Here is a 26440-nt window from a genome sequence, read left to right as displayed (position 1 = left end):
ATCCACACCTCTTCCTACTGCCCTCCAGATCCTATTTGCTATCCCAGGCCTAGGGAAGGTACTCTGAATCCAACCAGTAGGAAGGAAGAAGAGAGATCTTACATCAAGGGGTCTTCAAACTACGGCCCTCCAGTTGTTCAGGAACTACAATTCCCATCATGCCTAGTCATGTCTGTGAATGTCAGAGTTTTACAATGCCTCATGGGACATGTAGTTCCGCAACAGCTGGAGGGCCGTAGTTTGAGGATCCCTGTCTTACATAGTGAAAAGAACCACATAGAAACCTATGATGAAACATGCTGGGTGGGGGACTTCGGGTTTGACATTACTTCCAGCACCGAAAACACACGGCAGTTATATTAATGGTTTCTAAGGCCATACACTGTTTTTATCTATGTAAGTGCATTTCTTTTAATTTTTTAAAATAAAATTAGTACTTTTCACTATGTGGGATCTCTCTTCTTCTTCCCTCCTGGTTGGATACAGAGTACATTCCCTAGGCTATTATATGGAACAGCAAATAAGATCTGGAGGACAGTAGGAAGAGGTGTGGATCATACAGAGGTTGTGACATCCTGAATGAAAAGACATCAGCTATTTCTGACTCTCTTGTTCACACAAGGAGTCCAAATTTTCTGGTTAGTTCGGTGTGAAATCTATGTGATGGGGGTCTTCTGAAGAAGATACACATAGTTAGTCAGGTTGAAAAAAGACACAAGTCCATCCAGTTCAACCATAAAAAATAAATAAATAAATACATGGTAGAGCACTTCTTTTGCTCTTTGTTTGGAGCATGGGCCTTGGATGATCACTTTTAATATAAACACTGAGTTCAATGTTCAAATTCTGGATGATATAATCTGGAGAATGTCACTGTAATATATACACTTATTAATTATTTATCTATTGTATTACTCTTAGCACAAACTTTTATGATTGCTTTCACAGTTAAATTGCATCTATAGCATGGGTATTTCTATTGATGTTTAGGGAAAATATTAGGACTACAGAGCACTTCCCCATGTCCTTATTCCCATAACATAAAGGGAGGTATTATGTAGTCCACAGAGAAAGCTATGAACAATGTAGCTGTTTGCAGTGGAGCAAAGGCAGAGACCTCAGGATATTACCAGTTCACAAGTTTTCTGGCATGGTCAACAGGATTTTTTTGCATTGGTCAAACAGATATACATAACAAAATGCTTTCAAAGGTACATTTAACTGACCAAAGGAGAACAAATAAAACATGTAATTTCATCATTCAGTTCATTGTTAGTGTCTATATACAGTTTAAAGCCTCACTCAGGGCTTTAGGCCAGCAATACTCACTCCCCCATCCATTTCCGCCTCCAATTTCACTGCGGGGACCAAAAATTCAGGGCTGCAATGCTGCCCCAAAACCACCTGTCCCTTGCCGTCCCCTTGATGACGTTAGTCCTCTCCTGAGAGGACCCTGCTGCCAGCCATCTATTAAGAAAATGTCATGGACACCTCGAAGAAATGTCAGGTCCATGACATGGCTTAAGGTAGAACTAAAGTAAAAAAAAATATGGGAGCAGGCAGGCTCTTTATTGCAGAAGAGACATGCAATGTCTCTTCTACAATAAAATAAACCTACCTGCATGCTCACAGTCTTCTGTAGAATGTACACTGAGCTGTGATAACTTCACTCCTATGCATTCCGGGGAGAAAATGCTGCTGCCACTAAAGGACCTTGCGGGCACTGGACCATTGGAATGAGCTAAGTATTTTGGACTTTAGTGACCATTTAAGGTAAGTGAAAAGGAGCATTTACATACTGATTTTTTCAAATACAGTTATAAGATAGGAGGGATGGGAGGGAGGAGTGGGCAGGGAGTAAAATTTATCCTGGAGAAGGGCTTTAATTGGAACCAGCTTAGAGCAGCTTGAAACTCATCCCAAACCCAAGAGGCTTCATCTCTAACACACCAAAGGATAATGTGTAATTATGCAGGTTACATGTCTCTGCAATCTTTATTGCTTGTATACAGAGGTCTTGCCCGGGAATGAAGGTGCTGCTTTGTATAGGTGGCAGAGTTTAGCACAGGGATGTTGGAGGTACCTAAAAAGCCTCAGACATTCCCAGTGGTGTATTTAGGTTTTGTGCTGCCCTAGGCAAGACTAAAATCAGCCCCCCCCCCATCTAAATTTGTCCCAACCCAGCCGCAGTATAACGTTCTTGTCTCAGGGTCTGATGAGGAAGCTGCAGCCGTTCACAGTGAACAACTGTGGCTTCCTCATCAGACCCTGAGACACAATTTGTCTTAGGCCACATATGTGGTTAATGGAGCAGAGGATGGGGTCAGCGGGGCAAAGGATGAGGCGGCACTGGTGGGCACTAATGAAGCTACAATGATGGGCACTAATAAGGGGCACTGATGGGCACTAATAGGCAGCATGATGGGCACTGATTGGTAGTACTGATGGGCACTGATTAGCAGCACTGATATGCAGCACTGATGGACACTGACTGGCAGCACTGATGGGTACTAATAGGCTGCACTAATGAACACTAATAGGCAGCACTGATTGGCGGCACTAATGGGCACTGATAGACAGCACTGATGGGCACTAATAGGTGGAACTGATGGGCACTAAATAGCGGCACTCATAGGTGGCACTAATAGGCAGCATTGATGGGAAGCACTGACGTTTTCTGCAAACCTCCCTCTGCCAGAGTCTTACAGGAAGAAGCCTAGAGCAGAATTTGACAAAGGAAGTGGGAACTAACTTGTTCAGCTTGCTTGCACTGAGGGGTTCATACTGGGACCTGTAGTCCTTCACTTTTGGGGGGGTTCACAAAAGTGAAGGACTACAAGTCCCAGCATGAACCCCTCCTCTTTGTATGGGTCTCTGGCCCTGCTCCTTCATGACACTGCACATACGGTTCCAGCCTCACCTCAGTTTTCAGAGTTCCCTTCCTTCAGAGCACGAGAAGATCATGGAGATGAAGGAGGTGGGTGAAAAGCACTAGGCACGGTCGCAGAGCGCCGGAGGAGAAGGGAGTTTAATCCTCCTCCGCTTTGATTGCTGGGGCCTCGGTCTCCCTCTGCATTAGGGCGGGGATGTGACATGATATTACTGGTTGTTAGATACCAGTTGCTAGAAGCCAACGGTGAAGCCAGCTACGGGACTCTACCGCCTCTGCGGCGGGCGGGTTTTTTTGGGACATGATATCAGCGGTCCAGTCCGCCCCTGTACTCTGCAGTCCTAAGCAAGAGGACTCCTCTCTAGTGTCCCTTCTGGCTGGGGAGAGGGGGTTCAGACTGCACAATTGTTCATGTATTGTTGAATAATTTCATATTTGGAAGTCTGAAGATCTTTATACACGCTCCACTTATGCTCTATGTTCTTATCTGTACTGGTTTATTGTTTGTATTCACATTTTTGATACAATAAACTGAGATGGAACTAAAATGCCTCAGACAAAGACAAATGGCAGTTATAGAAAAGTCAGATTTTACTTGGAAAAAAAAAAAAGATGACATAGAATAGACTTTTTGACTGTCACTGTGGTTGCTTCCATCAATTTCCAACTGAAATTTAAATTGTTGGCTTGAAATTGTCATACTGTTGGAAACATGGGTGGCAGATTGCTGTGAATCGTTAATATTCATGCGTTGTTTTTTTTTTTTTTACTTGAGAGCTGCAACAAGTTCACGCATAAGTATTTAAAGAACTGTTAGCAACAAAACGCTCTCCTTATCTATGATGTCATCTCTCATACACCAGGAATATTGTGTCTACAGGTAACAAGAGCTACATTATATGTGTCTTTAGTGAGTAATTCATCTTTGATTGCCTCAGAAGCACAACATACTGTACATAGTACATACAGTATAATGTGGCAGTTTGGGTGTTTATGTCATATAGGAAAACATCATGAGATGAATCTTTCCTATAAAAAAGGTAGTTATTACCAGGGGGCACAGCTTTGGAGATTTGGGAAGCAATGTCATAACTTTGAAGTAGAAATACATACATTTGTCAGGGGTCCTTCTGAATTTTCAATGACATTTCCGACTAAATTAAAGCTCAGTTCCTGGCAATTCACTAAGAAATGTCGGCCGCTCTTTTCTTCAAATGGTCTTATATCAGGCTCAATCCCGGAGAAATCCAGTCGCTAATAGAATTACAGGGGAAACAAATTTGATTAATCACAGCTTTTTTTTTAGCTTAAGTTGAACTTTAGGCAAATATTTAAAAAGACAACTAATTTATTTATTTATTTTTCATTAAAAACCATTAAATACACACAGCTGGCATTTTTATCTGACCCTATCCTCATATCAGCCATCTGTAATCCTCTAAACCAGTGTTTTTCAACCTTTTTTCAATCAAGGCACCCTTTAAAATTATGGACAGTCTTGAGGCACCCCATTCTAAAATTTAAAAAACTATTCTAATAGTTTTACATAATGCATCAACATCCACATGTAGGACACTCAGCGTTAGAGGTGATTTATTATTCCAAAGCAAATACACTTTTGCACACTGGTACTGACTAGTATTCCAGTGTTTCTCTTCTCCCTCATGTTCTATCCATCAGTCAGCTGATGTGACCCCAGTGGTGAGGGAGAGGGGCACAGGAGGGTCAAACAAGGATGCTGTTGAGGCAATAGAAATCCTTATTAACTGATGACGTCATTGGTTGTTAGGATGCCAGTGTCTAGAAAGTCATAATGGTGCATAATGAAAACCCTTGGCTTTGTGCAACTAAAAGGCCGGCTTCCTCCACCTGCTGGCTTGTATACACTTTCTGAACAATTTTTAGGCATTTTGCCAAGGCACCCCTGAAGAAACCTCAAGGCGCCCCAGGGTGCGTGGGCACCCTGGTTGAAAAAGGCTGCTCTAAACAACAGCCTTGGAGAGGAAGCGGCAAACGTCTCAGCCAATTGGGTATTTGTTGTTTTGTATAGTGCTTGTTAGCCCAGCAATGAACATACTTACAGGAGGTGAGAAAAGAGGGATGACCTCATCATGTTCTCCTGCATCTTGTACCTTAATAATACAGATGGCTAAACAGTGATCTTGCAGAACTGAAGTCATAGGTTCAGTTCACACCAATGACGCTAACTGCATAATTTATTTTTCTTGTTCTACCCATGTCTGCACAAGCTTCCTCCAGGGGCCCTGGTTCTCTCTCACATAAGAACATACCGGTAGGATAATTATTCTTTAGCAAACCGTTCCAGTGTGTGTTTTTGGGGCTTTAGCTTATAAGCTCCTCTTGAGCATCATCAGAAATTCTGCTAAGTCACAGGACAATATTTTCTAATGCGAGCACAGCATCATAAATAATTTCTAATTCTAATGGGTAAAAAATATTTAAGTAAATTTAAAAAACATGTCCTGACTAACTATGCATGAATTATTTATCAAGTTGCTTTTATGCATTTTAGGATGATATTTGCTGCTTGAACTAATTGCCTTCTCACGTTTCAGCCATCATTAAACCTCCATATATTCTTCAGATTCATTCAAAGCAAATATAACATCCACTTACAATAAGAAGTACCATGTTTTCAGGCCTAATTTATTAACATGCTTTTGCTAAGGAATAGAGTTGGTTCAACTTTCAGGTTCGAATCTTAATGGTGGTTGTGAGGAAATAACAGTTGTTAGTAGGAATATGCTGATATTCTTAGTGGGTATCAGTCTTGACTCTTGAGTCCTGTGAGTATGGGTATAGTTCCCATGAAGAACACTACCCCATGGAACTTTCATGATCATGGTATATTTGTGTAGACTGCACTTCAAAAACATACAATTAACTGTGAGTGACAGTAGTAGAGGCTTTAGATTCGAAGCTCCTTCTAGGGAGGAAGAGATGTAGAACATATCTATGTAGTTTGTACACAACCTATGAATATATGGGCCTATATAAACACAGTAACTAAAAAAAAAGAAATGCACCTCCTTTTTTTACCTTCTCAACCTCTTCCATCCACTTTAAAAACTTTGACTTCCAGAAAAGGGGCAAATGACTACACTTCTTCCTCTATGCCCATATGGCTATAGATCACTGAGGAAATACGCACTGTCCCATGTGCGTGGGTGGTGGTGGTGGTGGTGGTGGGGGGGGTTCCTTACTTAGCTTTATTCATCAAAGTTATTTGGTGACTGCCGGGAAAGTAGGCAGGAACTCTAAGTTTAAGATGTGGCATCAGGGGGTGCCTGCTTTGTTAAGGCTAGGAAGGACGCTCATCAACTTTTCATTACCACATAGAAGCTATCACATAATGTTAAATATACTCTGCTCAGACCCTACAGCCCCTTTTCTATTCTGAATAGGGAATAAATTATATACAGTATATCTCGCCATGCACACACAACATTATACCATTAAGTGAGATGTTGAGAATACTACAACAGATGACGGAAGCCTGTAAGCGGAGTGTAAGGGGGCTTCTAATGGGCCGGTTGTTGGCACCAAATCACTCAGTCTCCCGCCCCCCTTCTTCTGGGATAGGGCCAGCCTTCACCATATTATGCCCAACTCCTTGCCAAAGGCCTTCCCATGACATCTCTGGCCATTAGCCTTTGTATCCACAAGAAAGGAAAGTCCACACAAAGTTATAGTTTCTGCACTTTACTGTTGTTCTTCAAGATGGCAGTGACACATCTGATCACATACTGTAGACATACTAAATGATGTCGCTTAGCATGCTTCACCAGTCGCATATAGTAGACAGACATTAGCAGTCAATTGTGAAAGCTTCACATTGCACATCACTGGCAAGCCATCTTCCCTTAATATTTCCCCTCTCCTTGGGAGCACCATGGTGTTGGGACTCATCTCCCTGTACACTTTATCTGTAGCATTCTGCTCTATTCAAATCATTAAAGGTGAAGCATCCTGCTCTGTCAGCGGAGATTAACAAGGTGCCTTCTATAGTATACCATTCTCTCTGTGTCCCACTCCATAGCACTCAGCAGCCAGGTTTGCCCCCAGTTGTTACTCTCTTACTTCCCAAGGTCATTAGTACTCACTCCAAGGGCTCTGGTTTGCCCATTAGGCTTTATGCATCCAACTCACTACTCCCTTCATGTTGTTCTAGAGACAGGACTGCAGCTGTACACCTCTCCCAGGATCTCCAGATGGATTAGAACTCACACTAGAGAACACTTAGCATGGCCTCAAAGGCCATATGCATTCCACCCCTTGTCCAGTTAGACCATGTTCACAGTCCACGTAAACCATATTTCGTGAGACAGGATGACTACAGCTAGCTCTTCCGGGTATAGGCTGATCTCATCCTGACCTTCTTTACTGTCCAGGGACTTTCCAGTAGCTGACTACCCCTGCCGGTGTGTGGGGTGTTTGGCTCCCATGCCCCAACTGCTCTAGGCTCCACCCAACCTGGCATATATATGGGCACTAATTCCACTTATTACATCACTACTGGATGGCCTTGTCTAAAAGAGGACCTAGCACCCAATTACATTATTCCCTATTACCAAACTTTTTGATTGCAGAGCCACCTAGTGGCAGACAAGCTAGCTGCACCTACTTATAGGAGGACAGACACATCTCTAACCACTTCTCATTGGTGTTGATAACAGATCTGCCTAGTTGGGTTAGGCTACCTTATCTTATAGTACACCTTACATGTATTTACACTCAAGAATTGGGGGGTTATGGCTAGCAAGATACATATTAGGTTATTGTCTTGGACAATTTAGCTGAAAGGGGAGATATACCACAATAAATCCCATCTCTGACCAGCTTGTGCCACCGTTATAAATGTAAATGATGGTGGTCATAAAGTAGAACTGTGAAATTAATAAGTTGCACCTTTGTTATATTATTGTGGAAGGAGGTAAGGACACAAACAACTACAAAGGTTGGACTGACATGCTCATCTACACCCTTGATTCACTACATACCTGCCCTGAAACAAGCATGCAGGCCTAGTATCCTCATACTCATTTAGCTGCATGCTTGTTCCATGTCAAGGACTTGATGGTAAAACAAGGATAAAGATGACAGCCTGAGTTATTGTAACAGTTCATAAAAGTGTGGATGCAAAATGTTACATATTCACTTGCCTGTTGTTACATATTTTCCTGGTTATATTTCATAAAAAGGTGTAATATCAGCATTTTACTGCATATCAGCTGTACTGTCGTGTTAACCAATCTATACTGGTTTAAAATGTCATCATCCTGGCTATGCAGTGTAGCAGAGGTATGTTAATCAAAAGACTGATAAGACAAAATGACATATATTTTAGCATAACAAGTTTACATATACTGTATGTCCTTGTTCACAGGGACATATTACAGAGCAAGCCCGTGTGAGGACCATGTTTGCCCTCACGGGGATGCACAGGTGTTCTGTGCATCCCCATACAGGAAGTCCCATACATGTCAATTGGCTGTACATACACCAGTTGCTGCTCCCAATTTGACAGCCATGTCAGTGTGGGTGCCCAACACAGACAGTGTGCATTCGGGTCTATGCACCTGCACCCACATGGCTGTCAAAATGGGAGCAGAGGCTGTGTCTATGCAGTCATTGTGTCCCAACTGAAATGAATAGGCAGCCTGCACAGGAATGCACAGAACACCTCTACATCTCCATACGGGCAAACACGGCCTGTGCACAGGCTTGCGCTATAGTATACCCGTGTGAGTGAGGCCTATGTGCTTCATCAATGTCCCTTCTGTTTGCCTTGTTCCATTTAAAATATTCAGATTATTTACCAGCACATCTGAGTCAAATGAGAACAGATTTTGTCGTCCTTCACTTCTGCTCATTTTATTCAGCTGCTCAGTCTCTCTTCCATACTGTAACCAAGAGATAAACAATTAATAATGAATATATATATATATATATAATTATTATTACTACTATTAGGAATTTATATAGACCCCATCCTCTAACAAGGTATGGTACAAAATATCAAATAAGACAATGTAGATGAAGACAACAGTGAGCAGTATCTAGCTACAGCCAATCAGGAAACATCATTTAAAAGTTTAGCTGCCCTAAAGAGCAGAAAGCTAATTTCTAATTGGCTACTAAAAGTTAGATATCATTTATATTGTTTCAGTGCATGGCTAAAAAAAAAAAAAAAAAAAAAAAACTAAATCTACATTGTAATTTCACCCCAAATGATTCTATGGATAGAAATGTTTTTATATTCTGGTTAAACTGCCTGACTGTGCAGTTGCCTTATGTAATCAGCAACAGAATATATGATGTATTTTTAGATAAAATAAATGTTCATCTTTTATAAAGCGCCATTAATGCATTTAGTATGTAATAGTACAGGCTACTGGTTTAAAATAACACAAGGCTTAGTAGTGCTCCTGTAGATGGCAGCTGGAGAGCCAGGCTTGTAAGCTTGCTATGGGGCATTGCCAAATATACGTAGGTTCCTAAAACTTCATTTGTTGATATAAGAGGACTGATTTCCTTTTTTGACATGCTATAAGTAAGCATGGCCAGGCATGCTATATTTTGATTGTACTTATTATTATTTTTGCAGAATGCATATGAAATTAAATGTACACTATATTACCAAAAGTATTGAGACGCCTGCCTTTACACGCACATGAACTTTAAAGGCATCCCAGTCTTAGTCCGTAAAGTTCGATATTGAGTTGGCACACCCTTTGCAGCTATAACAACTTTGACTCTTCTGAGAAGGCTGTCCACAAGGTTTAGGAGTGTGTCTATGGGAATGTTTGACCATTCTTCCAGAAGTACATTTGTGAGGTCAGGCCCTGATGTGGACAAGAAGGCCTGACTCGCAGTCTTCGCTCTAATTCATCCCAAAGGTGTTCTATCGGGTTGAGGTCAGGACTGTACACCGCTCCTACAGCGCTGCAAAGATACTGCTTGCAGGACTTTTTTTACCATCCTGCAAATGCACCGCTCCAGCGTGAAAGCACTCGGGCTTTCACACTGAAGAGAAAGGAGAAGCTCTTTACAGGCGCTATGCAGGCGCTATTTTTAGCGCTTTGGCGCCTGTAAAGCGCCCCAGTGTGAAAACAGTCTTAAGGATTTGTATTTCTGTGCATCCAGTTCTGAGATTTAAAAAGCCCTTTCACAGCTCAGTCCTGTCTGGTAGGAGATCTGATTTAGCTCTGTTGCAGTTATTTAACATGTTTGACCCAACCCTGGGACTGGACAGTAAAAGGAGAGTTAGCACAGTGACGTGCACATTTCTTGGTCACTTTGCTCTCCTCCTCCTATCAGCATGCTTCTTGCCGGCACATTAATTAAATGGCTCCTTGTACTGCCCCTGTCTGAGGTCTGCTGTACAGGAACTACAAGAGGCTCATACCAAAGTCAAAGTGCTTACACTGCTTGCATTTAAAAACAACCATTTAATGGTGTCTTATTGAATACAGAGATGCATTATTTGTCTTTGACTATTTGTTTCTTTTTTTAATTGCTAAAAGTTCAGTTTTGAAAAAGCTGATGATGCGTGTTATTGCCTGTACACACGATGCGAAAATCAGACGAAAAATACCTAACATAGAGGAAGTGTGCAAAAATGTGAGAAATTATGGGCACCTTGGTTGGATGTGCCGGGATTGGCTCCATTGGAACTGGTGGCTGACAGGTTACTAGGAATCAATGTTGGGTGAAGTACAGAATGAAAATGGCTATAACTGGGATAATGTGATAATGATGTTACATTCGTGTTGTTGATTAATAACTGGAATGTGTAATATGCAGTTGTATCATATGGTATTGAAGACAATGTTTGTAATACTTTTCTGCAAATTCAATAAAATTTTGTTGGATAAAAAAAAAAGACGAAAAATACCTCTTTTGAATCGATCGTATGATAATCTGATCGTTAGTACACAGCTTTCGAGAGCTGATCACGACAGTTCATCCGATGTTTTCCGATTGGACAAGCACGAAAATGTATCATCGTACGATACCAGATCATACGATTTTCGTTTTAATCAGTACATTTGTTGTTCGAAAATACAATACAAATACACTACAACGCATTACATCACTTCCGATTTTTTATTCAGTCGTATGAGAATTTTCATAACTCTTCATTTTTGATATGCGACTAGCATGCAAAGAAAAATGGACGATCTGTCGTCCGACTTTCGAATTGTGTGTACAGGCCATTAGGATGAAATAACTGCGGCAAAAAAGACGGCTACTGTAAGTAGCAAGTTTACAGGTTGACCACTTGTATTTTTTAGACCTTGCCAAATGTGATAATAGCACTGAACAACATTGAAGAACTACTCCACCCAAAATGAATATTTATACTTTGTGTAGTTGTTGGAAAGCAAATTTACATATTGTTTTGCTATATCTTTTACAGTTTACAATGGCCAGATCTCCTCAACATCATGGCAGTGTCACACTAGATCAAGGAAAAAGAATGACACTTTAGCCCTGGCTCACACCAGTGTGACTTGTCATGCGGCTTTGAAAGTCGCACCCTATTTGCTGCAATGGAACTGTTCAAAATTGCGGCGACTTGAGTAGTTATGAGGACCCTGGTGACAACCATGGATTACCTCACTTTGGAGAGATTTTCTCACACTCCTGTTTTCACTATGGGATGGGAAGTGAAGGCAAATCTCCCCAATTGGGATATCAATGGGAAAAAAAAGAAAGGGGCTAATACCCTCCCTTAAGCTGGGTACACAGAGGTTGAAGTTTGCTGCTTAAGCAGACAAATTTCGATTGATGTGTAGCCCTCCCTGTTCGACAGAAGCTGATCATTAGGCTGGCTTCTGTCGAACAGACTCGCTGGAAAATCTGCTGCAAAGCTGATCAGTGTAATCTGACAAGGAGTCCCCACTGGCAGAACACAGTGTTCCAGTGGGGGATTCCTGCATCCACATTGTTTGTGCAAATGCAGGAATCTGTTTGTTTTTCCTCGTTCAGCCACTGACTGAACAGAAAAAAAAATGATGTTCTACTTTAATACATTTTTATTTTAACATAATTATTTTAGTAGAGTCAGCAGCAGAGTAAAATACCAAACATACTTCTTTTGCAAAGGGATTTTGCTCTCCATAAACCCTAAATTTGTGCATTAACTAGGATAAACTGTTGGAGGCTGATCTCTGATTGGTTACCGCAGGATACTGCACATTGAGCCTCTTTATTAGAAAATAAGAGTAAATATATTTTAGATTGAGTTGTGCCTTCACCAAAAAATACTTTTACTTGTTCCATATTTATTCAGTATTACTTCATGTAATAGGAATGAATGACTAAAACATATTAAGGAAAAATTCCAACTCCATCACTTAATCCAGACCAAAAAGTAAGACTGGAAAATCGGTTTCCAGGCCCAGAGTTGATTCTCTGCTCTGATTTCAGCTGAGCTATGCAGTTTCAGCCCATAAAAACTGATACCTTCACCAGCTCAGGGTGCATGCTCTTCTCCAGGCTTTCCATGATGTTCTCTGGCTTCCCAACACCACCGCCCTCTTCATCTGTGCAGGGAGAAAAGCAGATGTGAGCAACGGAAACCTTCTGAGTTCCCCTTTTAAAGTACAACAGTTCCTTTTTACAATCTCATGCTTCTCAAGTAATCCTGTTAAAGCAGAACACCAGGTAATGCTTAATTTAAAATGTGCTATCATAGTCTTTATTAGCCATTTCAATCAGGGTTTCATGGAACCTTAGGGTTCCTCCAGAGTTTGCTAGAGGCTCAATGAGCATTGAGAAATTTCTGCCTATTAGATAAGTATGCACTGACAGCATTGATCATTTTAGTTGTGCTTATCTGTAAGGGAGGATTCTTCCCAATGACCAAAAATTCAAGAAGCATACTTTCCACTATTGTACAATGAGCTGTAGATAAATATTAGCAGGGGTTTTCTGAGACCTGAAAGTTATTTTAAGGATTCCTCCATCTTAAATAAGTTGAGAAGGGCTGGTCTATATATTCACTTCCCATCATCCTCTGCATAAGAAGATGAAATTTAACTTTGGGTACCACAATTCTGTGTACTAACAAAGCGAGTGACACTTTAAGCACCACCCCTCCTCTTTTAGGGTTGATATCCATCACAGCAGAAACCTTTTTTTTTTTTTCTTTTTTTTTTTTTTGGTTAAGTGGGAAAGAGTGAGAAAACCCTTTTAATTGCCCAAAGAAGAGGTAGGGGTCAGGTACAAGACATGAATCTCCAACTGATACAAATACAAGCTTACCCCAGTGGCTTAGGTTTAACAGCTCTTCTTTAAATAGAAGTCCTCCAGAAGGGCAGAGGACACCCGTAACCTATGAATATTTGAGCCAGAAGGAGAGCAAGGTGTTCCTTCTGACTCACGTATACATAGTTTTTATTGCTGTCTGTGTTCCTATTTGAGAAGTGTGAGTCCACATAATTCCAGTGCACTCCTAACGTCTACTGACCCATTCTGAACAATGGGTGCTGGAGTGACAAAATGATGGATGGCGTTGTCATGTACAGCATCAGTGAATACATGGGAACTAAGTATGTTTTCCCTCATTTTGTACTCTAAGTAAGGAGACTTCTTTCAAATAGGTGAAAAATCAAAAAGCGTCACCAAGCATTCCAAAATGATGTAAACAGGGACATTCATTGTCACACATTCGTGAGCCATTTCTTGGGATGTAGAATTTTGTTTGTTTTTTGCTGTTGTCACTATTGTCCTCTGAGGCCCCAAAACATCTCATCACAAGTCCATGACAATAAGTATCCCTGCCTTTTGCATAATTTTTGAGCGCTGGTGACACTTTTTGATTTTTCATCTTTTTGAGAGAAGTCTCCTTATTTCCTGTCAGAGAGAACACAAAAAGAGGGAAAATGTATAAACGTCCTGTGTATGTAATATGTGACAGAACAGGTGAGGGCAAATAACTCTGAAAGAGACACACACAAAATAGGAACTCATTTTCTAGTAGGCAAAGGAAGGTTTAAACCTTTTCTAGGATTACTGTCTGTGTCTCCCCGTAGGTAGATGTCTCTTCACTTCCTGTCCAGGTGACAGGTATCAGACTGAACAGGGAGAGAGAATACATTTTCCCTATGAGGGCACAGATAGTACTGGAATTGCAACAGTAACAAAAAAACGGCAGAAGTTCCAGTCCTTTCCCACTCCATCCAAATCAAAAACATTTTGTCCCCTTTCACACGAGAGGTCCGATCGGGTCTGCCTGTCTGTTTTTCAGGCAGACCAGATTTGACCCTTCATTCTTCTCCATGGAGCGGTGTATGTAAATGGACTTGTGTCCGTTTACACCCGCCTACCTCCAATCAGATCCGGTAAAAACAAACGGAAAGGGATCAGAGTGCAGTCGGATGTAAATGGACAGCCCGTTCATATAAATCCAACTTCCCATAGAGCAGAATGAGCTGTGTCCATGTCTGCTCTGCATAAGCAGAGTGCACAGGGCCCTGCCACCCGATCGGCTCAGCAGGGATCAGCGGACAGATCCCTTGCTGAGAAAAAGGGATCCAGCCCGTGTAAAAGGGGCCTAAAGGCCTCCAAATTTTGGTTGGAGTTAGTCCTTATTGGAAGTATAATCAAGAAAGCTCTGACGCTGGATGGGCACATCAGGAATAAAAGGCATCAACTTCTAAAACTGAAAAATTAGGTTGTCTTTTATGCTGAAGCAGATATTTGCCACTGGTTACTATAATCCAACCAAGGACAAACAAGAGACTGTACATGTGATATAACCATTACAATATCTCAGCAAGACTTGTTTCAGTTTTTGACTGCTGTGATGACAATGTTTTTTTTTTGGTTTATAGTCATAGTCATCGTACTGTACATTATTGAATAAAAGGAGGTATTTGTGTTCATAATTTTAAACATATGTATGTGAATGTGATCACATCAGCTTTTTGTCATTTTTTTTTTTATTGAATGGTAATGCTCCCAAACTCATGTTTCTATATACAAATATATATATATATATATATATTGTGACAGCAAGCAGGTAAAATCACCTGGTTGCATCTAAGATGGAAAATATGTATGCCCTAGGTTCAGGCTTTGTGCTGACTTATACCACTAGGGGGAGTGCTGGGAGTTCTGCAGGGGAAGAGTTAATGAGCCCAGCTGAAGTAAGTGGGCTCATTAAGACCTATACAAAAAGACCCCAGCATGCTTAGGGAGATACTCCATCCTGGAACCAGTTCTGTGTTTGTGTAGACTAGGGAGTGTGGGATCTGTCCTGTGCGGTGAGTTAATGCCTGTGTGGCAAACTTCTAACCAAGGCTGCACTCAGTTGTTAGATAGGGAATCTACGTGTGTAGTAAGCGGTCAAGCTGACCAGGATTTCTTTTCAGGTTTCTTTTTGTTTAGCTGTTATATTTTTCACTGCATATAGCATAAATAAACTGCACCTTTTTTTTTTTTCACCTAGAATGCTGTCTGCTGTGCCTGATTTTGTGTGGTGAACCCATCCAGGGGGTCACACACACCCACTGCTGAGCTAACCCCCTCACTATATATATATATATATATATATATATATATATATATATATATATATATATATATATATATATATATATATATATATATATATATATATATATATATTATAATATTATTTTTTTTTTTTTTTATGGTAGCCTCTTTTAGTGCCAGTCCTTGGGCATCCACAGGGACAGACAGATAACTGTGTGTGCAATAGATATATACATTCACACACACTTTGCTACTTTATCCTAATTGCATATACAGTATGCTCCTCCACTCAGCCCTACTTGATAGCACACAGCCTGCTGATTACTTCGGGAAGTGTCACCCAGCATCCTGTGCACTGTGGATCATGTGATCATGTAGTCACATAGTATATAATGAGAACTATCTGGCATCTCTCCAGACCAATCGATACTGTGCAGACAAGTAGGTCAGCATAGGAAAGTATTTTTCACATGTGGATACTATACACAGCCACTGCAATGCCACATCCAGCATAGGCCAGTGTCTGTGCAGTAAACACACACAACACCACCAACAAACATCTAGATAAATAGGTGAAAAAAAAAGAAGTCCTACTTGTTTCATGAGCAGGAGCCAGGTCACAATTATGACTTCTGATTTCATGCTACAGTTTGGTAGTCCAGACACCAGATTTCAGTATCTAAAGCCAAAATGTTTCTTATTTTGAATAGAGAAGGTAAGAATCCCCTATACCAGTGATGGCGAACCTTGGCAACCCAGATGTTTTGGAACTACATTTCCTATGATGCTCAACTACACTGAAGAGTGCATGAGCATCATTAGAAATGTAGTTCCAAAACATCTGGAGTGCCAAGGTTCGCCATCACTGCCCTATACATTTATTTGTTGCTGTCTGTCCTTGTTGAAGACTTTCCCTTCACTTTCTATCCTCAAGACACAACAGGAAGTGAAATGACATATCTCCAAAGTAACAAGAAATTTCCTCTTGCATCGGAAAAAAGTTTCCCCAGTGGGAACCCCTGTCCCTTCCCCTGTTCTGGTGACAACAGTAAAATGAGAAATGTCTCATTGCTGTCTGTTGCAGTGACAATGGTCACTAGGACAAATAGAAATGATGAATTTACCTTGTGGGGACACAGACAGCATGTACAGATACTGTAAATCTGACAGGGGTTCTGATCCTTCTTTATTCTATCCAAAACTAGAAAAAGCTTGAGCTATACATATGAAATCTATTTGGAGTGCAACATGTGCATCATTTATGAGAAAATCCCTATTTGTGACATGTTACATGAATGTCACAATATGTGTGCTATATAAATTGATGATATAGACAGTATAAGTGCTACAGGGCTCCTTACTGCTTATATTATGTCTCTCATAATTTGGCCCAATATGTCTTTTTTTTTTTTTTCCTCACTCTGCATCAGTTTCATGTGACAGCACTAAAGAAATGACACTTGGCTGCAATGTAAAGTAGTGAGTGTACAGTTTGTATAACAGTGTAAATTTGCTGTCCCCTCAAAATAGCTCAACGCACAGCCATTAATGTCTAAACCGCTGGCAACAAAAGTGAGTACACCCCTAAGTGAAAATATCCAAATTGGGCCCAATTAGACATTTTCCCTCTCCCGTGTCATGTGACTCGTTAGTGTTACAAGGTCTCAGGTCTGAATGGGGAGCAGGGGTGCTAAATTTGGTGTTATCGCTCTCACTCTCTCATACTGGTCACTGGAAGTTCAACATGGCACCTCATGGCAAAGAACTCTCTGAGGATCTGAAAAAAGAATTGTTGCTCTACATAAAGATGGCCTAGGCTATAAGAAGATTGCCAATACCCTGAAACTAAGCTGCAGCACGGTGGCCAAGACCATACAGCGGTTTAACAGGCCAGATTCCACTCAGAACCGGCCTCGCCATGGTCGACCAAAGAAGTTGTGGACGTGCTCAGCATCATATCCAGAGATTGTCTTTGGGAAATAGACATATGAGTGCTGCCAGCATTGATGCAGAGATTAAGGGGTGGGGATCAGCCTGTCAGTGCTCAGACCATACACCAAACACTGCATCAAATTGGTCTGCATGGCTGTCATCCCAGAAGGAAGCCTCTTCTAAGAAAGCCCACAATCAGTTTGCTGAGAACAAACAGACTAAGGACATGGATTACTGGAACCATGTCCTGTGGTCTGATGAGACCAAGATAAACTTATTTGGTTCAGATGGTGTCAAGCGTGCGTGGCGGCAACCAGGTGAGGAGTACAAAGACAAGTGTGTCTTGCCTACAGTCAAGCATGGTGGTGGGAGTGTCATGGTCTGGGGCTGCATGAGTGCTGCCAGCACTGGGGAGCTACAGTTCATTAAGGGAACCATGAATGCCAACATACTGTACTGTGACATACCGAAGCAGAGCATGATTCCCCTCCCTTTGGAGACTGGGCCGCAGGGCAGTATTCTAACATGATAATGACCCCAAACACCTCCAAGATGACCACTGCCTTACTAAATAAGCTAAAGGTAAAGGTGATGGACTGGCCAAGCATGTCTCCAGACCTAAGACCCTATTAAGCATCTGTGGGGCATCCTCAAAAGGAAGGTGGAGGTGCACAAGGTCTTAACATCCACCAGCTCTGTGATGAAGTCATGCAGGAGTGGAAGAGGACTCCAGTGGTAACCTGTAAAGCTGTGGTGAACTCCATGCCCAAGAGGGTTAAGGCAGTGCTGAAAAAATAATGGTGGCCACACAAAATTTTGACACTTTGGGCCCAATTTGAACATTTTCACTTAGGGGTGTACTCACTTTTGTTGCCAGCGGTTTAGACATTAATGGCTGTGTGTTGAGTTATTTTGAGGGGACAGCAAATTTACACTGCTATACAAGCTGTACACTCACTACTTTACATTGTAGCAAAGTGTCATTTTGTCAGTGTCGTCACATGAAAAGATATAATTATTTACAAAAATATGAGGGGTGTACTCACTTTTGTAAGATAGTGTGTGTGTGTGTGTACATATATATATATTTCTAAATTAAACTGGCTAAAGAAGAGATGCACTCAATCTTTCTTCCTGACCCCCAATATGTTGTTTATTTTCATATTTTTCTATGAAGCTGTGGCCAATAAACATTTTAGCATCCTGTCAGTTTACTACACGAGTCTGCACAATGTCAGTGGCTGTACAATGCAGTGAATCCAAAATTTCTTCAGCCTCTTTCCATGCATGCCAAGCAAAAAGTAAATCCCAGGAAATGTTTCAACGACAACCAGAGCCAGTTAATCTGCCGCCAGCTAGCAGCTGCTAAATTTACTGAGGCTTCACATAGAATATTCTCATGGCGACAGAAGCCTTTTTTCTTCTAAACACATTTTCAGGAGTTGGAATGGATAGCCTTATTTTTAGACCATATGGAAAATATAAGTCGGTCAAAAAAGTAACACTACAGGAAGCACTACAAATGTTCTAAACATGGTTCACATGGTTTATCTTAGGGTCCTGTTCACACCACACTGCTTGCTTTAACATGCGCAAAACACATGTGCTTTTATGTGGTGTGCATTTTGTACAGCACTGCGTTGTGTTTTTGTGTGCTGTGGTGGGGGGTGTTCCCCCCCTTTTTTTTTTTTTTTTTTTTTTTTTTTTTTTTTTTTCTCTATCACAGGGTATTGGTGCGAACTGGCATCCTAGAAAACAAAGGATATTTGCCTAGTTGCTGGGACTACGCAGTTCAATGCAGTCGGTGTGAACAAGTCCCTAACCTAAAGCTGCTTGTAGCCCAGAGAGAAAGAATCACTACAGCAAGTACTGCCATCATGGCAAACTGTATGCTGCAGAGAACACCTCATGTATATAAGTATCTTAAGGCTTTCGCTGACAGAGCCCTTTTTTTGCATTTTTTTTTGCACACATATAGTTAAAACTTCCAAACATTATTTATTTTATGAAAGCAGAGACCCTGGGGAATAAAATAGTGGTAGTTCCAATTTCTTATGTCACCTGATATTTGCGCATTTTATTGAGCGCAAAAGTTCAGTAACAACATTTTACTTATTTTAGGGCACAATATTGTTATATGTATTTTTTGAAGAATATAAAAGATGAGGTTGTGCAGAGTAAATAATTACCCAATATGTCAAGCTTTAAATTTGCATGCGGCCATAACACAAAGACAAACTTCGGTATATTTTTCATAGGAAAAGCTTTAAAGGCCCCTACATGTCATAAGTTTAGAGTTAACCAGTGAATAATGGCCCTAGAATTATTGCTCTTTGGCATGCGTGGCGATATGTAACCCAAGTATCGCAAGTGACATTTCATATGTTTACGCTCGTGTGTGCACATTGGTTTTGGGGGAAGGTTTATTGTTTGACGTTTTCTTCTTTTTTACTTTTACTAAAACTTTGTTTATATCACTTAGGGGACAAAAAGACCCCTATGTGATATAATATTTTTAAGATAGTTTCTCTTTAATAAAACATAATTTTCCTTCCACCTGCCTTCCATTGAAGCTAATAGCGTGGTAACAGAAATTAGAAGTGATTTTTACATGTCACTTCCAGGTTCATTCTAGCTAGGGGAGATCAATGATCAGATGTTACCTGGTTTCCCTCCAGTCCACCCAGCGAAGTCCACCATGTGGGTCCCAGGCCCATAGGTGAGACAGCAGAGCCTGAGATGGTGGAGGGGGAAGCAATGACAGCCAGCTTGGGGAGTGTATACAGCATCAGCGGCCCCTGCTGCCACCGCCTTATGGCAGTGGCAGTAAAAGGGTTAAAGATGAACTACTGTATGGATGTGCCAAACCTGGCTGATCCCCATGGTAGCTGGAAAACACTGTAGTAGGCTCCACTACTACAGTTATTGCTGTTGGCTTCCGGGTCCAATGCCAATGGGCTGCTATGCTGCTTAAAAGATAAGTTCACCTTTTGGGAAAAATAATAAATGCATATATATTTGCAGGAAAAAAAAATGTGCATTTATAATTTTTTATCTAAGGAGCCTAGAAAGCATTGCACTCGTGATCAGGGATGTAATGCCATACTTCTGCAGACATGCCCTGCAGCTTTCAGCCCGTACCTGCATAAGGGATGACTGTTTAAAAGCTGCAAGGCTTGTGAATGAACTATGAGGCCATTGATCAGCGACCTTGCAGTACATTCAGAACTATAAGCCTTCAGCCACAATGGATGTAGTTGTGGTTCGTGCACTCGCAGGCAGCGGTGGCCCGTAATGCAGGGAGCAGGGGAGTCACCGCCCCCCCCCCCCATCCATGCATCTGGCCCCCTACAATCTACGTGGGACGCATGGATTCTAATGTATATATTTTTTTTTTTTTTTAGCACGTGAGTAGAGCCAGAGGCTCTAATAGGCTTCAAAAAAAGGTGGGCTCGGGGCGCAGAGCACTGTGCCCGGAGCCCACCCAGTTGTGTGACAATAACGAATGAATATTTGCTATTGTCACAATGATTCTCCTCCCGGCCAATCAGGAAGTGGGTCACGATTGGCCAAAATGAGAAGCAATACCATTGGCCTAGGAGTAGGAGGGAGGAGATGCACAGCTGCCGTGATGCTGAGGAGGAAGACGAGACTGCTGAAACGCAGGGAAAGCTGTTGTTCATTGCCCGTCGGGAAGCGCTGCCTGTGCCATAGATGGGGTAAGTGTGGGGCTGGTAACCGACTGACCAAGGAGGGTGACTCAACCGACCCACCGAGTGGGGGGTGTATTGTCTACCCCCCCAGGGCCGCCTTATTTTCAAATAGTGATTGCATGCGCAGGGAGAGAATCCCACACTCGCTGTCACATGGAGAGGGGGAGAGGCTGCAGCTGCTGGAACATGTTACATAGTCCACCCTAAATACAGGTGGAACATGTAACATGTTCCAAAAGGTGAACTTATCCTTTGATGAACACAGGAGGTTGCTTGCTCTGTAGGCACACCATCCAGAGAATGCAGCTTAAATAATTTTACTGTAGGTCACATGCTCAGTGAATTAAGTCATTTTCGGTTTATCAGCAGCCAATTTTGCAGCTTTCCCATATGGAAGCAAATTTCTGCCACTGATTCTACAGATCCAGTTCCAATAGAGGAACTAATAGTCAGAATTTTAGGACACAGGGCAAGAAAACATCAAGTACATGGCCAGGAAAAAGCAAGAGTAATTCATTTACTCAGTTGCTCTGAGATCAGTCCTATGAACGAAACCATGCACTCTGCACAGCCTTTAACTAGCATATAATCATTCTTTAACCTTGTACAGGATCAGCTGTGTACTTCTTCTCTTGAACCAAGCTGTCTGTGTTATACTGAATGATTTTCTTCAATGTCAGCAACCACTCCTCCATTTCCTGTTCCGTCTCAGCTGCCAGATGATGGCTTGACTTATCTTGCATCCTCAGCTCGAAAGCATTGCGACGCAGCTTTGGGCACTGCAGAAACAAGAGAGGCTGGGCTGTCAATAGACACTGGAGACAAAACTCACCGAAATACATTTCTGGGAAAACGGAGAAAGTCCCGCTTCAACTTATATGAACCGGATGAAATACAGGATAATGTGTCTGAATTCCCCCAGAGCAATATATAGAGAATCCAACCTGCAGTGGAATTTTTTTTTTTTTTAAGCATTTATTTGACACATAACCAACCCAAGCATGACCTCATCAATGTACACTATTAAAATTACCTAATGTAAATGCACAACAAGAAACCATCATTTACTAAAACAAATTTTGATTATGTGAAAAAACATAATTTGGTTTATTAACGCATATACTTTGGGGCACGGCTAATACTTCATAACCCTTAAAGCCAAACTTCAGGAAATAGACTAAATCTACCACTAGAGCTTTTACACACGGCCTTTACACTTGGCCGCCCACCTGAAATTCTAACATTAAAGTCTGACAAGGTTATGTACATACCGAGACTGTGATGTGGTGTCACCTCCTGTTTTTTTTATATGCTATTTCCCCCCCCCCCCCCCGTGAAAGTGGAGTTACTGTAACTGTAGTGCAGTACTGTATATTTAGTAGAGTGTAATAAAGCTCTGTAAATTATTGTGATTGATCACAGGCCATAATTGTTTTACATATATAATCAATTTTAAAGAGTAACTCCACTTTTGTTGAGAAAAGAACTTTCCCCCTTGGGTGATCAATGTACATTACAAGGATTTTAACAAACTTTGTTGCAGATTCCTACCTTTTGTTATTCTGAAGAAATATCTGTTTGTCTGTGTCCATGTGCACAGTAAATCTGTATGGGAATGATTTATAATTATCAATCAGCTGCTGCACCTGCAGAGCTCTAATGAGGACATTGGCAGGGTCTGCATCCCTTTAGACGTGATTTCCCTTTGAGTGTATCTTACCAAAAAAAATTTTTTTGTAGCAGGGGATGCCCAAAATCTGACTTGTAACTTAGTGCAGACTTCTGGGAAAATCAGTAAGCCAGTAACACCAGCAGTAAATAAAAATTTTCAGGGGGCGTTCTGTACACCATCTGTGTACAGAACGCCTCCAGGACAGAACGCCTCCAGGTAGCCATATTACATTGCATTTTACAGAAAATGACAGCGCTGCAGACCAAAAAGGAAAGGTAATTTTTAATAACATCACAATTATATAGGCTTTTTTTTTTTTTTTTTATTTGCCTATTTTTTTTTTTCCCACAAATGTGATGTTACCCTTTAAGCTACTTGGTATGAGAAAGGATTTGTGATATCAAGAGAAGCTTTTACAGGTAAAATGATGAGGACAGGATGTCTACTTTTGTATACAGAACAGAGAAGGCCGTTGCTTAAGGACTGCATGCATTAGCAGCAGTGGTAACTGTATGACTGGAACTTCCATTAGCTATTATATACTGCCAATAAGAGTAACTTTGGATGTAGGAATAATTTATATCATATTTAAAAGGGAAGTTCAGGAATTGAAAATATACAAACAGTCATACTCACCTAGGTGGATGCAGCATCTTTCCCTGACTGCTTCTAAGGCCAAGAACTGAGCAATCAAAGACCACTGATCGCTGTGTTCTCAGTCTTCAGTGAGCAGAGAGCTGGTGACTATCAGTCACTGGCTCTGTGCTCTGCCCCTTCAGTACTCACTGGAGTGCTGGGTTGTGTAGGGGTTGGGAGCAATTGGTTCAGTCTCCCCAGTGGCTCGCTGAGAGGCCGAACCAGCTACTGGTCAGGCACCTGGATGGATCCTGACATTAAAGTTGGGATCAATCCAGAGCCTGGACCAGCTAAGTGACGTCAGCCGACAATGGACTATAGTGCAGAATAAAGTGCACTCCTGTGAACTACAGGAGAAGTAGGGCCAAAAGAGCTTTGGCTCTACTTCTACCCATCCATGCCAATCAGGAAAAAAAAGGAAAAAAGTCAGCTGCTAGCTATTGTATTTAGCAGTTACTGCACTGTAGATGTTAAATATCTGAAAGGTGCTTTCTTCTGACTGAATGCAACGGCTTTTTGGGACAGCCCCTTTGACAAAAGTATATTGTAAAATGGACTTTTGTCAAGCTGGGACGTACTGTATGTGGTAGGGAGTTCTGACAGAACCAACCACTAATAGCAACTCCAATTTCAGCCAATTCAACAGCAATCGCCAAAAATGCAAGCAGTGTTTCGCTAGTTGCAGTGAAAACACGGAATCAGCAACTTTTTGCAAAGTGAGGATTTAGAGAAAGCATGACTACAAGAAGGGGACCAGAACCAAGCAAAGGTGGGACAATGATAGAGCTAGAAATTTCATTAGGAAAATGTTGATGCTGGAGTTCCAGAAAGCTGAGACTCTAGCTGTAAACTGTAACTCAGCTGTTTTGTATTCACCAAAGAGAGAAGATTTGTTTGGGTTCAATTAAAGCTAAACCACTTTCTAAAGTGTACCAGTTTACTAGAGGTTAAGTCCAACAAGATGCATGCCACCTCATGGAATGATCTCTTTAATTTACAATTTACATTTTTACTAAGTGCTGGGAGCACAGCTATCATTATACTTCTGGTGCTCCAACACTGGACCGTCTGGTCTCAGCTCTAGTCACATGCAGCAGCCCCTCCCCTCCTCCTACTCAATGACAGAGCACTTTGTATTATGTAATACAAAGAGCAATGTCTCTCCTGCCAAAGTGCGAGAGTATAGCGATAGCTGCACTCCCAGTGCTCAGTAAAACTGTCAGTTGTAAGTAAAAGGGATAAGTTCCCCAGGTGACCTGCACCTCATTGAACTTAAAGCAGTACTAAAGTTCCGCGGTTATTCACTGTGAGTAGGCAGGCTTTTTATTGTAGAAAAGACATAAAATATCTCGTCTGTAATAAAATACATCTACCTGCCTGCTCTCAGCTTCCCCGACACATTAACTGAGCTGTGCATGTGCAGCTCAGCAGCCAGCCTGATCCCTGTGAGCTGGGATGACAGGTTCCTGTGCATGTGCGCTGGCCAATAAAGATGGCCGAAAACCAGCACACAGAAGAGGATGCTGGCATCGGCGAGGGACAGGGATGGTTGGAGGAAAGATGACTATTCCTCCCTTTAGTTCTGCTTTAACTCATAGTAAGCCAGCACATTTTTAGAAAGTGGCTGAAATCCTGAGTGATACATCTTTAAAGCTGGTCTGTAGCCAACTCAAAAAAATGTATATTTCTTATTTTCAATGATGTTGTGAAATGTATTTATCACCAGTAGATTCCAAAGCTTTGTATCTAAAATCACTTGCAGTTTGCCCAATTGCCAACAGACTGAAGTGGGCAGAGCTCCCCTATCCTGAATCCCCCACACACCAGTGCCCGGATTACCGCTTTGCATCCAGACAGCTTGGCGGGAGAGAATACCTGAACAGAAACTGAAGCAATAGTACCGTGAATAGGAAATAATGCAGGGATGGGATTTTCAAAAAGAAAGAAACTAGGTCAACTACTACACCACAAGGGATTATTTACATGACAACAGTTCAGTTTAAAGTCATTATCTGGGTGAGTGTCAAGACTTGTCCTTAATGGCTTCTCAATAAGGATATCACATGGGCAAACACACACTTTAGGCTTCATGTACACGGGATGTTTTTCAACCTCTCCTGAACGCTGGAACATCACAGCTAGTAATCCACGTTTAAAAATGTGTGTTTAGCAGCATTTACAAGCCGCGTTTAGCCACGTTTGCGTTCAGAAGCATTTACTAAAGATAACTACAGAAGACCTCCCAAATGATTAGAAAGCACTAAAAACAAGTATTTAGTAACTATTTCAGCCATGCTGTGAGAGAGCAGTGTGCTTGTAGCTAGCTGTTATTTTTGGTTGGTTTGTTAATATGGATCCCATGATGAGCATGTGTGAGGAAATGCTCCTGATGTTGCTTTTGCTGAGGCTCCAAAGACGTAGTAAATTGCATGAGAGGACCAGAGTTCATCGCTACTGGACACATCCATTGATAGAAAAAAGACGATAAAACTGCGCTATAGACCAAAATAAACAATAAACCGGTGAAAAGCTGCAATCCTGACAATAAACATCAATTGTGGAGAAAACATAAAAAATAAAAGGAATTGCGCTAGTACATGTGTAAGATATCATAAAAAAATATATATATGTATTGCTAAGTGCAAAATAAAATAAAAGTGAATGTGAATGGCAATTGATAATAATCCACTTTAATGTCCCAATAAAGTGAGAGCTCAATATAGTGTGTAAAGAACTCCAATTCGCCCAAAAAAGTGCAAACACAGGAAATCCAAATGATAATTCAATCAGTGACAGCAAAGGAGGGTCCACCACCAGGGATAGAAGGGGTTGCTCCTTACCGGATGGCCATGACCCCCCACTACAGAGGATCACAGCAGGCAGATAAGATGTTACACAGAGATTGAGGACTTCTAACAGCATCCACCAGGGGTCGCCTCACCGTCAATCCAAAACGTATGTAGATAAAAAGCCTTAAGTCCGGCTCCCTGGCCACAGGAGCACGGACAAACCCGTCCTACTGGAATGCAACACCGTCTGGGGGTGACGTCAGCGCGTCGTCTGGCTCCG

At 41.5% G+C, this 26440-nt stretch overlaps 1 protein-coding gene across 2 annotated transcripts in view; it reads right to left on the bottom strand.

Moving 5' to 3' along the window:
- Positions 1–26440, bottom strand: part of DOCK11 (dedicator of cytokinesis 11) — a 525243-nt gene that overhangs the window by 416738 nt on the left and 82065 nt on the right. For both annotated transcript variants that reach the window (XM_073599152.1, XM_073599153.1), the window contains exons 8-11: positions 21665–21842; positions 12383–12462; positions 8731–8814; positions 4004–4144 (exon numbers count right to left, since the gene is read on the bottom strand). In XM_073599152.1, the coding sequence (XP_073455253.1) occupies positions 4004–4144; positions 8731–8814; positions 12383–12462; positions 21665–21842 (483 nt within the window). The remainder of the gene's footprint in view (positions 1–4003; positions 4145–8730; positions 8815–12382; positions 12463–21664; positions 21843–26440) is intronic.

This window comes from Aquarana catesbeiana, linkage group LG09 (assembly GCF_042186555.1).
Source record: "Aquarana catesbeiana isolate 2022-GZ linkage group LG09, ASM4218655v1, whole genome shotgun sequence".
NCBI classification, from domain to species: Eukaryota; Metazoa; Chordata; class Amphibia; order Anura; family Ranidae; genus Aquarana; species Aquarana catesbeiana.
Note: the sequence above shows the minus strand (reverse complement) of the source record. Positions and strands in the feature narration are given on the sequence as shown.